The sequence below is a fragment of the Protopterus annectens genome, chromosome 9.part0 (assembly GCF_019279795.1).
Source record: "Protopterus annectens isolate FY-2018-M chromosome 9.part0, PAN1.0, whole genome shotgun sequence".
NCBI lineage: Eukaryota > Metazoa > Chordata > Ceratodontiformes > Protopteridae > Protopterus > Protopterus annectens.
Genome location: NC_056743.1, coordinates 176147879 through 176161338, shown reverse-complemented (window position 1 = coordinate 176161338; position 13460 = coordinate 176147879). Strand labels below are relative to the sequence as shown.

The window sequence follows — 13460 nt, the reverse complement described above, 5'->3', positions numbered from 1 at the left end:
CGAGGCTATATATTGGTTTGCAAGGCCAGGTACTGGTTGAGTGGATAGGTGGGAAGACCCTTTTAGCAGCAGTGCTGCAGCTCACATTCTAGGTCCAAATAAAACCTATTAAATCTTATTCAGGTTGTGTCCAGGTCTGTTTCCCAATATTTTCAACAAATAGTCTAAAGGATGATGACACAAAAAACTGTGTAGCAGTCTTATGCATATGCTTAAGGCTATGACCTGCTGATGAGCTTTATCCTGTAGTCTTATGTTTGATTTGATCAGTATTCATTTTTCTCTGTGTGACCATGAACACGTCACCTAGACAGGCAATGCTAATGGGTCACCTCCCTTCAAGAAAAGCATGTGTGCCTAGTGGGCTTACATGGTTAACAAACAAATGAAAATTTAAACTTAAAAAAAAAATCAGTCTCAGTGGAGATATCTATACACAGAGATCATCAGATAACCCCGTATTCCTTGGTAGAATACATAGCTCCACGTAGACGAATCATGCTGAATTATAAGTGATGCATTCAAACTCAGATAAATTAATAAAGTTAAATGACTGAACATAAACAGTTCTGTGGCTTACCTCATGGATGTAAACTGAATAACACTCTGGGAGCAAATCATATCCCACTGAAAGCATTAGAATAAAATGAGGAAATAAGGACTGACATCATTTACTTATAGCTACCAAGTGCAATTCATTTGAGTATCCTATTTTCAGAAATGTGAGTGCAAGTTATGTCCAGTCACTGACAGTGACCAGTGTAACTCCAACCAAAGACAGTATCCCTAACCCTAACATTGAAACTCCATCTCTAACCTTAAAACCATACCTCTAACCTAACCCAACCCTAAAGCCATATCCCTGAGGCTAAAACTCTTAACTCTAACCCTAAACCTCTAACCTATGCACAAAAACTTTATTTTAAAATAATGCAGTAAAGTGAATCATCCCTTAATCTACAACAAATGCCTTCCATTTTACTTTAGATGTGGCACACTGTGAATCATCCCTTAATCTACAACAAATGCCTTCCATTTTACTTTAGATGTGGCACACTGTGAATCATCCCTTAATCTACAACAAATGCCTTCCATTTTACTTTAGATGTGGCACACTGTGAATCATCCCTTAATCTACAACAAATGCCTTCCATTTTACTTTAGATGTGGCACACTGTGAATCATCCCTTAATCTACAACAAATGCCTTCCATTTTACTTTAGATGTGGCACACTGTGAATCATCCCTTAATCTACAACAAATACCTTCCATTTTACTTTAGATGTGGCACACTGTGAATCATCCCTTAATCTACAACAAATACCTTCCATTTTACTTTAGATGTGGCACACTGTGAATCATCCCTTAATCTACAACAAATGCCTTCCATTTTACTTTAGATGTGGCACACTGTGAATCATCCCTTAATCTACAACAAATACCTTCCATTTTACTTTAGATGTGGCACACTGTGAATCATCCCTTAATCTACAACAAATACCTTCCATTTTACTTTAGATGTGGCACACTGTGAATCATCCCTTAATCTACAACAAATGCCTTCCATTTTACTTTAGATGTGGCACACTGTGAATCATCCCTTAATCTACAACAAATACCTTCCATTTTACTTTAGATGTGGCACACTGTGAATCATCCCTTAATCTACAACAAATACCTTCCATTTTACTTTAGATGTGGCACACTGTGAATCATCCCTTAATCTACAACAAATACCTTCCATTTTACTTTAGATGTGGCACACTGTGAATCATCCCTTAATCTACAACAAATGCCTTCCATTTTACTTTAGATGTGGCACACTGTGAATCATCCCTTAATCTACAACAAATACCTTCCATTTTACTTTAGATGTGGCACACTGTTCATATTCTTTGTGGAACTCATGGTTACACTACTAGTAAATAGTCTCCAGTTACTTGCTAAAAGTAACCATGGTTGGACTAATTCACAGATCTATCACAATGCAAATTGTAAACATGGAAATATGGATTTTCAGCTAGGACTGTGGTGCTAGGGATTATTTAAAGATTTTTTTCTTACTTCCAACTAGTAACACATTTGATCTGCAAAACTTGTGTAACCTTGTGTCTATTTCTCTTGCAAATGGAAATGAAAATAAAATAAAAGGAACTGCATGAGTGTACTGTCTGGAATACAAAATATTACTTGTAGCATTTCCTGTGTTAGCAGGTCATAAATATAATTACAATATACTTCAAGGAATTAGCTGACTAGAGCTATCAAAATAAAGTGGCCATTAAAATGAAGACTGTTAAGGGATGTTCGTGAGAGCCTGAGTATTGGTAGTTCTATTGTTTTGGACTGATGTAATCAAGTCTTTGTTCTTTACAGATGGAAGCAATGGTTTAGTGACTTAAAATGTAGGAAAGCTAACAACTAAAATAAGTTGACGTATTTTTCCTACAAAAAGAAATTATGTAAAAGTATCTGGGGAACAGGACTGACAAAGTAGAATGTATAAGTATTTCAGAATGGTCTTTGTACTGTCTTGTCTTTGCTTGGAAGAAATTGGTGGCACATCTGTGAAAAAGATTTGCTGTGAATATTTTTATTATTCCTTTAACTTAGAGGAGCTAAATCAAATATCCTATAGCAAGATATAGCTAGGATATTTAGTTATATGCACTTCATAATTTTCTATGCATACTCTGTAAAATATAACTGAGTGTTATTTTGATCTTCTTTGTGCAGTTTCTTATTCATCTGCATATATAATATGTAACTGTCCTGTTTGCTGTAACATTAAATATGTTTTATTATTTGTAAGCTCTTGTGGCCAGCCTTTATTATACATGCACTAGTACTACTCATTATCTGAGAAGAGGGTTATAATGTACACTAAAGGTTAAGAAGCTGTGATTTCCATCTCCATTTAACAAGATTGCTTAGTTCTACTGCCACAGAAAATGTTAATGTATATAATTGAACAAAATAAAAAATATATATCACAAACAGCGGGTTCTTTGGAGTCTGACTTTAATACATATGGTCAAAATTACTAAAAACAACTAAGCACTTTCGCCATAGATCATACTGGTTTCTTTAGAGTTGTAAAATACATAGTTGGAAATTCAGTTTAAATAATCAAATGCATATATGACAACCAATCAAAACACCAGTCCATAATTTAATCATGTCATTTAATCTCATTCAAATTCCAAGGCCATTACAACAATTGATCATAAAAGATTTTTGTGAAACATTTTTTTGTTTTACAACAATACAATTATTCAGTTAGAAAATACAAAATAAATAATAAAAATAATAATAAAATAAACCTCAAACATTAAACTATGTTGGTTCTCTGTTTTAAAATAGGAATTTGAATGAAATTGAATGACATGATTCAGTTATGGATGGGTGTTTTGATTGGTTGTTGTATATGCATTTGATTATTTAAACTAAATTTTCAACTATGTATTTTACGACTCTGAAAAAGCCAGTATGATTGATGGTGAAAGCACTTAATCATTTTTAGTAATTTTGACCATATGTATTATTAAAGTCAGACTCCAAAGAACCCGCTGTTTGTGATATACATTTTTTATTTTTTATTTCGTTTGAATGCTAGTTGCCTTTTCTTCAGTGGTCGTTTTTACATTTATCTAATTTGGCTTGATCAGTTGCAGCAGGTAACTAGAGGTCCCTTGCAATATTTAAAGTGGTGGCAGTACTACCATGCCAGGGTATTTGAGAATTCTGTCAGCCTTTCCTGTGAACTGTATGCATGTGTGTGTGTGTGTGTGTGTGTGTGTGTGTGTGTGTGTGTGTGTGTGTGTGTGTGTGTGTGTGTGTGTTAGAGAGAGTGTGTACACACATGAAAATAATTTGTGTGAATAGCAGCTACCATAATGTAAAAGGACGTAAAAGACACCGTGATTAACAGAGAGAGAGAGTTGTACAAAATGGGGCCTGGGGTGATAGGTGCAGACTCAGCTCTGTAGATGGCCAGGGTAGAGGTTAATCCGGGAGTGAATACTGTAAGCTCATACCCAGGGCAGCAGTGCACATTCCCATTATATGCTTGGAGCTAGGTTGTATTTTGTGAATCAATTAATGAGTTAGACTTTGTGCACTTTCTTTCTTTTGCTTTTACCTAGTAACCTGAATAGCAGGGATGTTACTCAAGAGACCATCCCTCTGTTGACAGCTTTGTTCTTTCTTCACATCGCTAGCAATGATGCCATCACTTTGTTAGGTGGCAGTTGTGGGATTTGAACCCAATCCATGCCACAGGTCGCCACATATTTGTTGGCAGTGGTAGGATTCAAACCTCATTCATACCACCATTCATCACAGTGACTATAATATATCTTTTAACAAATGGCAGCAGCTGTGGCCTGTTGAATCAGTTAAGAAAATAAAATTAACAAAAGTTACATGGTACACCATAAATTATGGGTGATTATTTGTCACCCAAGATTAATGCTGATGGTATAGCAAAAAATGTCAAGTTTTATTCCAGACTGATGCAAGAAACACTTGACAAACGAGGTAATGTGACAAGTAGAATCAAGTTTAACCAGATTACCTTTGCAAACACAAAGCGTGTACCATGAGAACTTACGTCTGTTTAAAGAGTAAAATATTTAAGTAAACTGGACTAAGTGATTATGGAACACCTTAAAATAAGCTTCAGCCTGTAGGAATAAGCAACCAGTGTTGAAATTTAAATGCAAATAAAAGTGCAGCTAGTCTAGGAAAATATCCAAACTAGGAACAAAAGAGTAGCAAAAGCAAGTGGTATATAACTAGAAGCCTGTATGCAAAACCATGAGCAAGCTACTGTAGCAGAAGCTCAAATTACTTATAGAGAATGCAGTGTGGGGTACAAAATGATACAGAAAAGTGGAAGAGAAAATACATTATAGGAAGGTAGCATAACAAAGGGGTACAGGCAACTAAGTAACATAAGGGGAAATGGAGCCCACACCTGTTGAGTAAAGCACAAGCAATGAACAAAGTGTAAATGTAAAAGTAGACCTTTTATGGGGTAAGTATAATCCTCACAACCAAAGTACAATAGTTATTGATTCAGTAACACTGAGCAACACTTGACTTTGACAAGAAATCATTTCACAATTATGTCAGATACAACTACAAGGCATTTTATAAGTCAATGTAGCTAGAGTGCTGTTAGATGTCAAAAATGGAGATTAGGAGAGGCACAATGAACACTGATTGTCACTGAGAAGGAAATTAGGTCACAAGCCATGCCGACAGTGACAAGAGTGGTACAGCAATAGTGTGTCTCTCCAGTAGACTCTGTAGGTGGAAAGTTTGTAAGATATATACATTCAATGGCAAAAACTGAATGCTAGTCAGCCAAAAGCAAAGAGGAGTCTGAATGGCAGTCCTTTTAACAACATACCTCTCACTGAAGCACACTGCCTAAGTATAAAAATGGGAGTGCTGTTAGAAGGGTAATAATCCCTGTTGTAGGTTAAGAAAACAAGGAAAAGTAAGCAAGGTAGCCTCAGGCATCTTTATTTGTTTTAATTGTACATTGACAATTTGTGGCTTTTATCTCTAGGTCCTCCCCAGTGAAAAAAGGCAATGACTGTGCCCTTCTCTAATACACATTAAGGAAGGCATAAATATCTCCTGTGAAGTTCAAGTCCCCTTGCACCCCCCATGTGGGGGGTTGTGACCCCCACACACCCTTACTTTTATGTTCTAACTCCAGGATCGCACTACAATGGGGAAAAGGAAATATTCCCTTATGCCCAGTATACCGTGATCTCGGCAACAGCCATTCTATCATGTTTTTTTTTTAACTCACTTTAGCGAAAGTGTGCTCACCCATTTTGGTTTCAGTGAAATGAGCTTTTGCTCAACAGTCCTAGACCTGTCACACAGCAACCCAACAGCACAACAGTGTGTGACAATGACTGGTACGAAAGTCTGACAATTGGTCAAAACTTTCATTAATCAAATGGCAACCTGCTGCTAATTACATATATATCAACTCAGAGATCACACTACATTTTGTACAGTACAACTGCCAGCACATTCAATCAGGTGTGCTAGCACTTTTAAGGTTCAACAAGTTACCAACTGACAACTTGTAGGCAACCCCTAACAATAGACACACACATGGGGTCCACCAGCCAGCACAAGGTCCTAAGCAGATGTCTAACAAGGCTTGTGTTAGATCAGTCTCTGTGTGAAACTTACAAATTCTCATAGTCCAGAAGCTTATCTGTCATATGACCATAACTGCACTTTATATATTTCACAGTGAAGGTGAGGGTGGGAAGAGAGAACTATGAATACCGTAATGTGTTACTTTAACCACCTTTAGAGAACACTTTCCAGAATATACTCACAAGTAGCAATAGGAAAATGATTACTTTGGTTATATATCTATTTGTGGGGTTGCCTTGCAGATTTTTTGAGCTGTTTGCCCCTGCTGTCTGACAAACATCAACACTGTATCAGCCAACTAACCCACTTGTTCTCCTATCACCGAAGGTGAGAGTCAGCTGAGAGGGGTAGTAATTAAGGCAGACATCAGGAGTAGTTCAAATGTTTTCCTTATGTGGCCCTATCTCCCTATGCACATTCATCTGTGTAGGGGAAAGGAGACATGCAATGGCCAGTCCACTCTGGATTTTCCCTCACTACCTCAAGGAATGTTATCAGCAGGCTGCTTCACCTACCAACCTTGAGGCATGTGAGGTGGTTTACCCAGTCTCTCTGGAGAAATCTCAGCATCCCAGTATGCTGCAGAAATGCCCATAACCCTCCCACCTATGAAAGGTGAGCAGGCTGTGTACCATCACTCCTCTCCTTCCTTGTCTGCATCCTCCAGTGCAGAAGCTGATAATCACATTCTAGTCACCTGAATTGTAGTTAGTGCTCCATCCCTCCGTACCATAGAGCTAGGCTGCTTTGCAGGTTTTAATGCATGATTATGCAAGGTGCTAGCCATCATTTGCATACTAATATGGCATTTTTGTTCCAAGGATTATTCTAAATTAAGATGTAGAAGATATGTCATACATCAAGTGATGTGTTACCAAATCTGTTCTTAGATTCCTGTCCCTAGGCATCACATAATTTGTGTTTATAAATACTAGTTTCCCATTAAAAACTGCAGCCACCTGTATCTTTCAATAAAGTGAGCATGTTGCAATGTGTTAAGTCTTTCAAACCACTGTTTATCAGTGCAACCAGTGCTTCAGACTCAAGAGTCTTTGCTAGGTTTTTGAATATTGTGTTTTCAGGAAATCCATTTGATGCAGATGGCATTCTTAATATAAATATTCAGGGGTCATTATAGGAGTGGGATGTCACTTGACACTGCAAGATGGGATCAGAAGCTAAATACGTATATTTAATTTCACAGAGAAAAAACACTGCTTTAAAAAATAAAGTAATGCTATGGTGTAATTTTTAATAGTCCTGTATTAATATGCTTGTCTTACAGAAGTTTAAACAAATGCAGTTTATATTCCTCGCGAATTAGTTCTACCACTTATCGAAATAAAAACTTAATGCTCATGTTTTATTCAGTATGAGGAGCCTCAGCTAAGTATATTTTATTCTGTATTTTGTTCACTTTTTAACAATAAATTCAGTTACAGAAAGTACTCTGTCTGAGATTCATTTGTAAAATGACACTGGTTTATTAGATTTCGTGGAAACCATCCAACTATGCTAGCTCAAAGAAGGCTTTGGCTTTCATTGTATAGAGCTTTTTGTAGTTATTCAAGCTGTTATCCAGTTTACAAAAGATGTTCTTCCTTTCTTTTCTTCTCTAAACCAAATTGATAAGTTGCATACTTGCATGTATAATACAGCTGCCTCCCTTGTTCTAGGAACCCAGATATGCATTTGCATGCTTGCCAGATTAAGTATGACTGCATGGCTGTGAAGTAATATTAAGTGCATGTCAGATATTCCTCTTTGAAACATCTCTACCTGCAGACTGCTTCTGCTTATTTTTCCTTCTCTGATTGGAATAATACCTTTTTTGTTAAATCAGTATACACAATAAAATATTAACTTAATGCTTATTTTTGATTGTTCACATTTTGACTGTAATTATCCTCTTCTAGACAGAATTTTTTAATATGTTTTAAGAAGGTGCTACATATATTTCTTTTCTTTTTTATTACATTCATTAACATTTTCTCACATTTTGTTAGAATGAAGAGCCTCAAATAGCACCTGTATAGTGATATTGACTTTTACATTTTGTTTCAGGAAAAGGGAACCTTAATACCATTACAAGCTGCAAGATGGTAGGTCAGGACACAGATGGTCAGTATGCAGGTGTCATTCATCCTCAACATCAGTTCAGAATTTTATAACTTTCAGAAAACAAGTGTTAAGAGAAAGAGAGTCATGGAGAAAGAGACAGAGACTATGAGTGGTGATAGAGAGGATAAGAGGCAGGATATGATTTTTATCCCTAATTAACTGCTAGATTTTATTTACTTATTTATTTGTCATTTGTCATTCGTTAATGAGGTTAGAGAACTGCTTTACTGACCCTTTTCAGTCACTACCTGGGGTCATAGAACAGACAGAACACAACAATTAATAGAGTGTGATCACATAAGTGAAGCTCAGAATGTTCTAGCAGAGATTACAATATTTTAGAAAACATTAAGTATATTCCTTATATTATTTACATGTTTTTGAAATTTACATTATTTACATGATTTGGGAAGTTCTATGGCAATAGATGGTATTAAGCATTTCAGTGTCACTGAAACTGGTAGAAGTGGTTTCTACCTGAAGGTGTTTCCTTAGTGTTGTTTTCATAGAGTCTTTTGGTTTCTTATATCAGCTGGTAATCTGTTCCACATAGCAAGGCCTAATATGGAGAAGGCTCTTTATTCTGCGGTTGTCTTGAAAGGAGGGTCTGACTAATTGAACTCTGTCATCACTCCTGTTTCTTAATGTGTAGGTTTGCTCTTAGACTGCTAAAATGTCCTTCACTGGGGGCACAATAAACTTGTTTTAACATTTTAAATACATAAGTACAGATAAGAAATGTAGCTCTGAGCATTATAACGAGACAGCTGATAGTCTTAAGTACATCACAGTTATGCTTTCTGGCATCTGCTAAGGTAACAGATCTGGATGTGATGAGGAAGGCCAGACACTGACAGACAGATATTAAAATTAGTCTTTATTATTTTATTTATTTAATTTTTGTTTACCTGGAAAGTCCGACTTGGAACAAGCCAATTTTCAGCAGAGACCCAGGGAGAAATGCTTCAGACGCATGTCTTTGTAACATGGGAGCAAACTGGAGCACCCAGAGGAACCCACATGAACAAAGGAAGGACATGCAGACTCCGCACAGAAGGCATCCCAGCCAAGAATCGAACCAGAGAACCTCTTCCTGTGAGGAGGAAGCACAAACCGCTGCACCACTGCGCCATCCATTAAGTCATATGACAGAACAGTAAAGCATTTTCCTCCTTTCTGGTGTATTGACTTTCAGTTATTCTTGCAGACAGTGTATTTAAGGAAACAAGCAGCTCCTTTCATGTCAAAACAGTGTATAATACTCCACTTTTCATAAATGCTCCTTATATCCCTCTATACATCCACCAGTGTTTTGAAGCCGTAGTAATATTTTGCTAATGAACATACTCTACAAAGCTGTCACTCTATGCAAGATTTACTATAAGATATTGTTGGACAATAACTGTATGTTTTTTTTTTCATTCAGTCATGTTTATCCACTGTTTATACCCTTCTTTTTGGAGCTGGCTGCATGGGTGTTTACCAAACCAAGAAGCCTTAAACAAGTACACCATACCTCTCAACTGTCCAGATTTTCACAGACTGTCCAGATTTTTGCCTCATATTTCTAGTCTGTTCGTCATAAAATTTGTGGTTTACTGGCAAATCAGTGAGTATTGAAGTTACTAAAACTACGTACATTTGAGGTTTCAGACTTCATACCCCTCAGAAAAATGTATGCTCATACAAAGCCTGGTATTCTAGCAACTTTCAAAGTTTATAAGAGTAATAATTAAAATGTGTCTCTATTTTAGGTCCTTTGCCCCCCCCCCCCCATTATTTTTGGCTTTGTTCAGATTTTTTTGCGCTAAGAGCTCGAATAGTATGAAGTGCACAGATGTGTTAACTAACAATTTAATTAATGATAACACTAAGCAATATTTTAAACTGTTTATCATTTCTTTTGACAAGGCTCTATTCCATATATTTTCAGAGAACCCAGAATTAACTGTATAAACTGGCAAGTTTGCAAAACATTATGCATATCTCAAACAGGACAATGGTTTAAATTTGGTAAAAACATCAGCAAAATATTAAGAAGGGTGCATTGCTGGCTTGTATATAACTGAGTAGAATGATTCTTTTAGGAAAGCAAACCACTTTATTTTTTTCAAGTAGCGCTTACTCAAGCATAAACAAATAGGCTGCATTTCACTTCTATAAATGGAAACATTATAAAGTGGAATAACGCAAAGACACCTGCCTTAAACACTCTTTTTTTTTTGTTAACTAAGTATACTACATATGAAGCTGTTTTAAACAACTTAGTGCTTATTCAGCTCCTGGAGTGTATTTGCATGAAACCAAGATATGGGAATCCAATGCTTTATTTTAGAGATCATTTTTATAGACAGCAATCCTCCCTCTATGACATCATCACCTCATTGAAGACAGCGACAATGATCTCCTAGCCATGGGTTTTAGGGCATAAAAGCACAAATACCCATGTTTCATGTACGTTTCACAGAAACAATACATATATTTTTAACAGTGTGTAGATAATGAACCCGATCAGGGCAGAGGTTCTCTGGTTAAGTAACAGTAAAATAAATGTAAGCTATATTTGTTATGTCATAATGCAAGTATTCCTTCAATGGTTGTTTAAATAATAATATATTCTTGTTTAGTGACAGAATATTTTCAGAATGGAGGAATATTTAAAAAAAAATAACCTTTTTATGTTCTCTGATATGTGTTTGCTGGTGTTACTAGTTGCTTTGTTTCTCATTTGCAGTTATTTCATGTTACCTAAGTTACATTATTTGGTATGAAGAATTAGTGTAAATGAAATAAATAGTTTGCAGATATGAGTTTACTTAAAATAGAAAAGCCCAATAATTCCACTGGTGAGGCACTGTATTCTAACAGTACCTCTAAAACCTGGAACTCTTTCTCTCACTGCTAGACTCACTAACAAACATAATTTCAAATTCACCAAGAATCAACACCCGTGAATTCCTGGATGTCCCTGCAGCTCTCATTGTTAAAGCACCCAAACTTATTCCTTGTCTTCATCTCTCCTATTATAAACTTCCTACGAATGATACTCTCATAATCATTAGTAATCGATTTTATTCTGCATTATAATCTTATGTAATTAGTGCCTATTACGTTTCTTTTTTCATTTACAATTTATGTCTAGCAAACGCCATACCTCCTCATCATACACTACTCATAACTCATATATTTTGCTACATTCATATCTTGCCTTACTTTAGTATCTATTCTTTCTAATAACTAATTTCCTTTTCCTATAACACTTACACTTCTGTGATTTATTCTTCCATCTGTTTACTTCTCTTTCATGCTTAATGCGCAATTTATGTTCTAAAGTCATATAGTCTGTATAAATTCTGTAATGTTCATTGTTTTCTTTTTCAGAACCATTCTAATTATCTGGAGCTGTTCTTCCTAGGCCTCCATAGAAAAGGAGATTTCTGCCTAATAGAACATTCCCAGTTAACAAATATAAAACATAAATAAGAAAGAATATACTGAGTAGAAATACATTTTCATTTTCATCTAATTTTCATGATTATGTCATATGTTTTAAGTAACTTCTTATGTTCTTTATTAGACAGAGAAATTAATTAAAAAAAAAGGTTCCCTATCCCCAAGCTTATGCTTCATGACCTGAAAAACTCCACTAAAGAGAAATACAACACATGAAGTTGTAAAATATCAAGATAAATATATTTAACAAAAAAGAAAAATATATTTATATACAAGTGTGTTTCTATGTGTGTATATATAATAAATATTTACACACACACACACACACACACACACACACACACACACACACACACACACACACATGTTGAAGGCACTGGATCGAATGACAATCTATATCAACATCTGGTTGGTCGACACCATTTGGTTGATGCAAACAGATGGTTGACAGGTGTGCGAGAGTGACAGTTCCTGGGTAGGGGAATATTCTCTTTCCCCTGTGGACTTGCGAGCACAGAGTTAATATATATAATTAGATGGGGGTGTGGGGGGCTTGCCACCCCTGCAAAAATCTCTTGTATTTGGTTAATTCCACTCTGGGGTAATCCCAGGAGCATGCACAGAATATGTCAGCATTTGTTGTTTCAATGTTACTACATCAATCTTCTTTAGCTAGTTCACACATCATTAGGAAAATATTCTCCATAGTGAAAAGCCATTGAAATAAGGCACTGTGAAATAAATGGCTTGATGGTTTCAATGCCAAGAAATAAAAGTCTGTTGCTTGACTTACCATTCTTAGAGAGGCAGCATTTCCTACTACACTGCTGAGCAGAGGTTTCCCGGTAGAGCTTTATTAACTGAGCTCCTTTTTTCTGTGACTCTATGATATCTATAAAAAACCCCGGGAAGCGTTGAATCCAACAATTCTTATAAAATATAGTAGACGAACACCTGGACTCTAGTCCTGAAAATAATCCAATGATCAACAAAACCAGGCTTGTTGGGAACATTTTCTAAGGAATGAATTCCAGCTGGGAGGCCCAGGTGGAAGAGAAGTTTTCTATTTCAGTGAAACAACACTGCCAGAACCATGTAGCATTTTTTAGTACTCAGATCATGAAGCATGGTGGAGTTGTAGCCAGCAGACTAGTTTACAAGGCAGTGTTATTTGTCTTTTCATCTGTAAGCTCCCCCTACTCCCACCTGCAACACACTCACCTGACACTCATACAGTGGTCTGAATCACATAAACATTCCACCAGCCTCATGCATTTCCTATTCAGAGTGACTGTGAGCAGAAAGTTTCAGTGCAGTCTCAGGTAAATAATCAGCACTATGAAACTGATCTTAACATTATGCACAGAAAATAACTGAACACAAATTATTTTCTCTTTTTTTAAGAGTAGATAAGATAATGACAGTAGCACATTGTTCCGGAAATATTCTTCTAAGCATATCACTAGAATCATAGCTAAATGCATTTCTAACTGCTGGCATGTATACTATGCACATATTAGCCTGCAAGTATATATTTTCCTAATGGAATACCATATTTTCTTCAGTCTCTATAGCTTCAAAGTCATCACCTGTTTGCATTTCTTCATCTACATTTTAAATATTTCTAAATGCTTCAGGAAACATCTTCGGAAAGGGTGCCTTATAAAGTATTGGTATTAATTTTAAACATAAAT

At 36.1% G+C, this 13460-nt stretch overlaps 1 protein-coding gene across 1 annotated transcript in view; it reads right to left on the bottom strand.

Moving 5' to 3' along the window:
- The window catches only part of MANSC4 (MANSC domain containing 4), a 240779-nt gene extending 227879 nt beyond the window's left edge, over nucleotides 1-12900 (bottom strand). Inside the window, exon 1 of the mRNA XM_044082714.1 lies at nucleotides 12560-12900. Within this exon, the coding sequence (XP_043938649.1) occupies nucleotides 12560-12779 (220 nt within the window). The 5' untranslated portion in view covers nucleotides 12780-12900. The remainder of the gene's footprint in view (nucleotides 1-12559) is intronic.
- Between the last annotated feature and the right edge of the window lie 560 nt (nucleotides 12901-13460).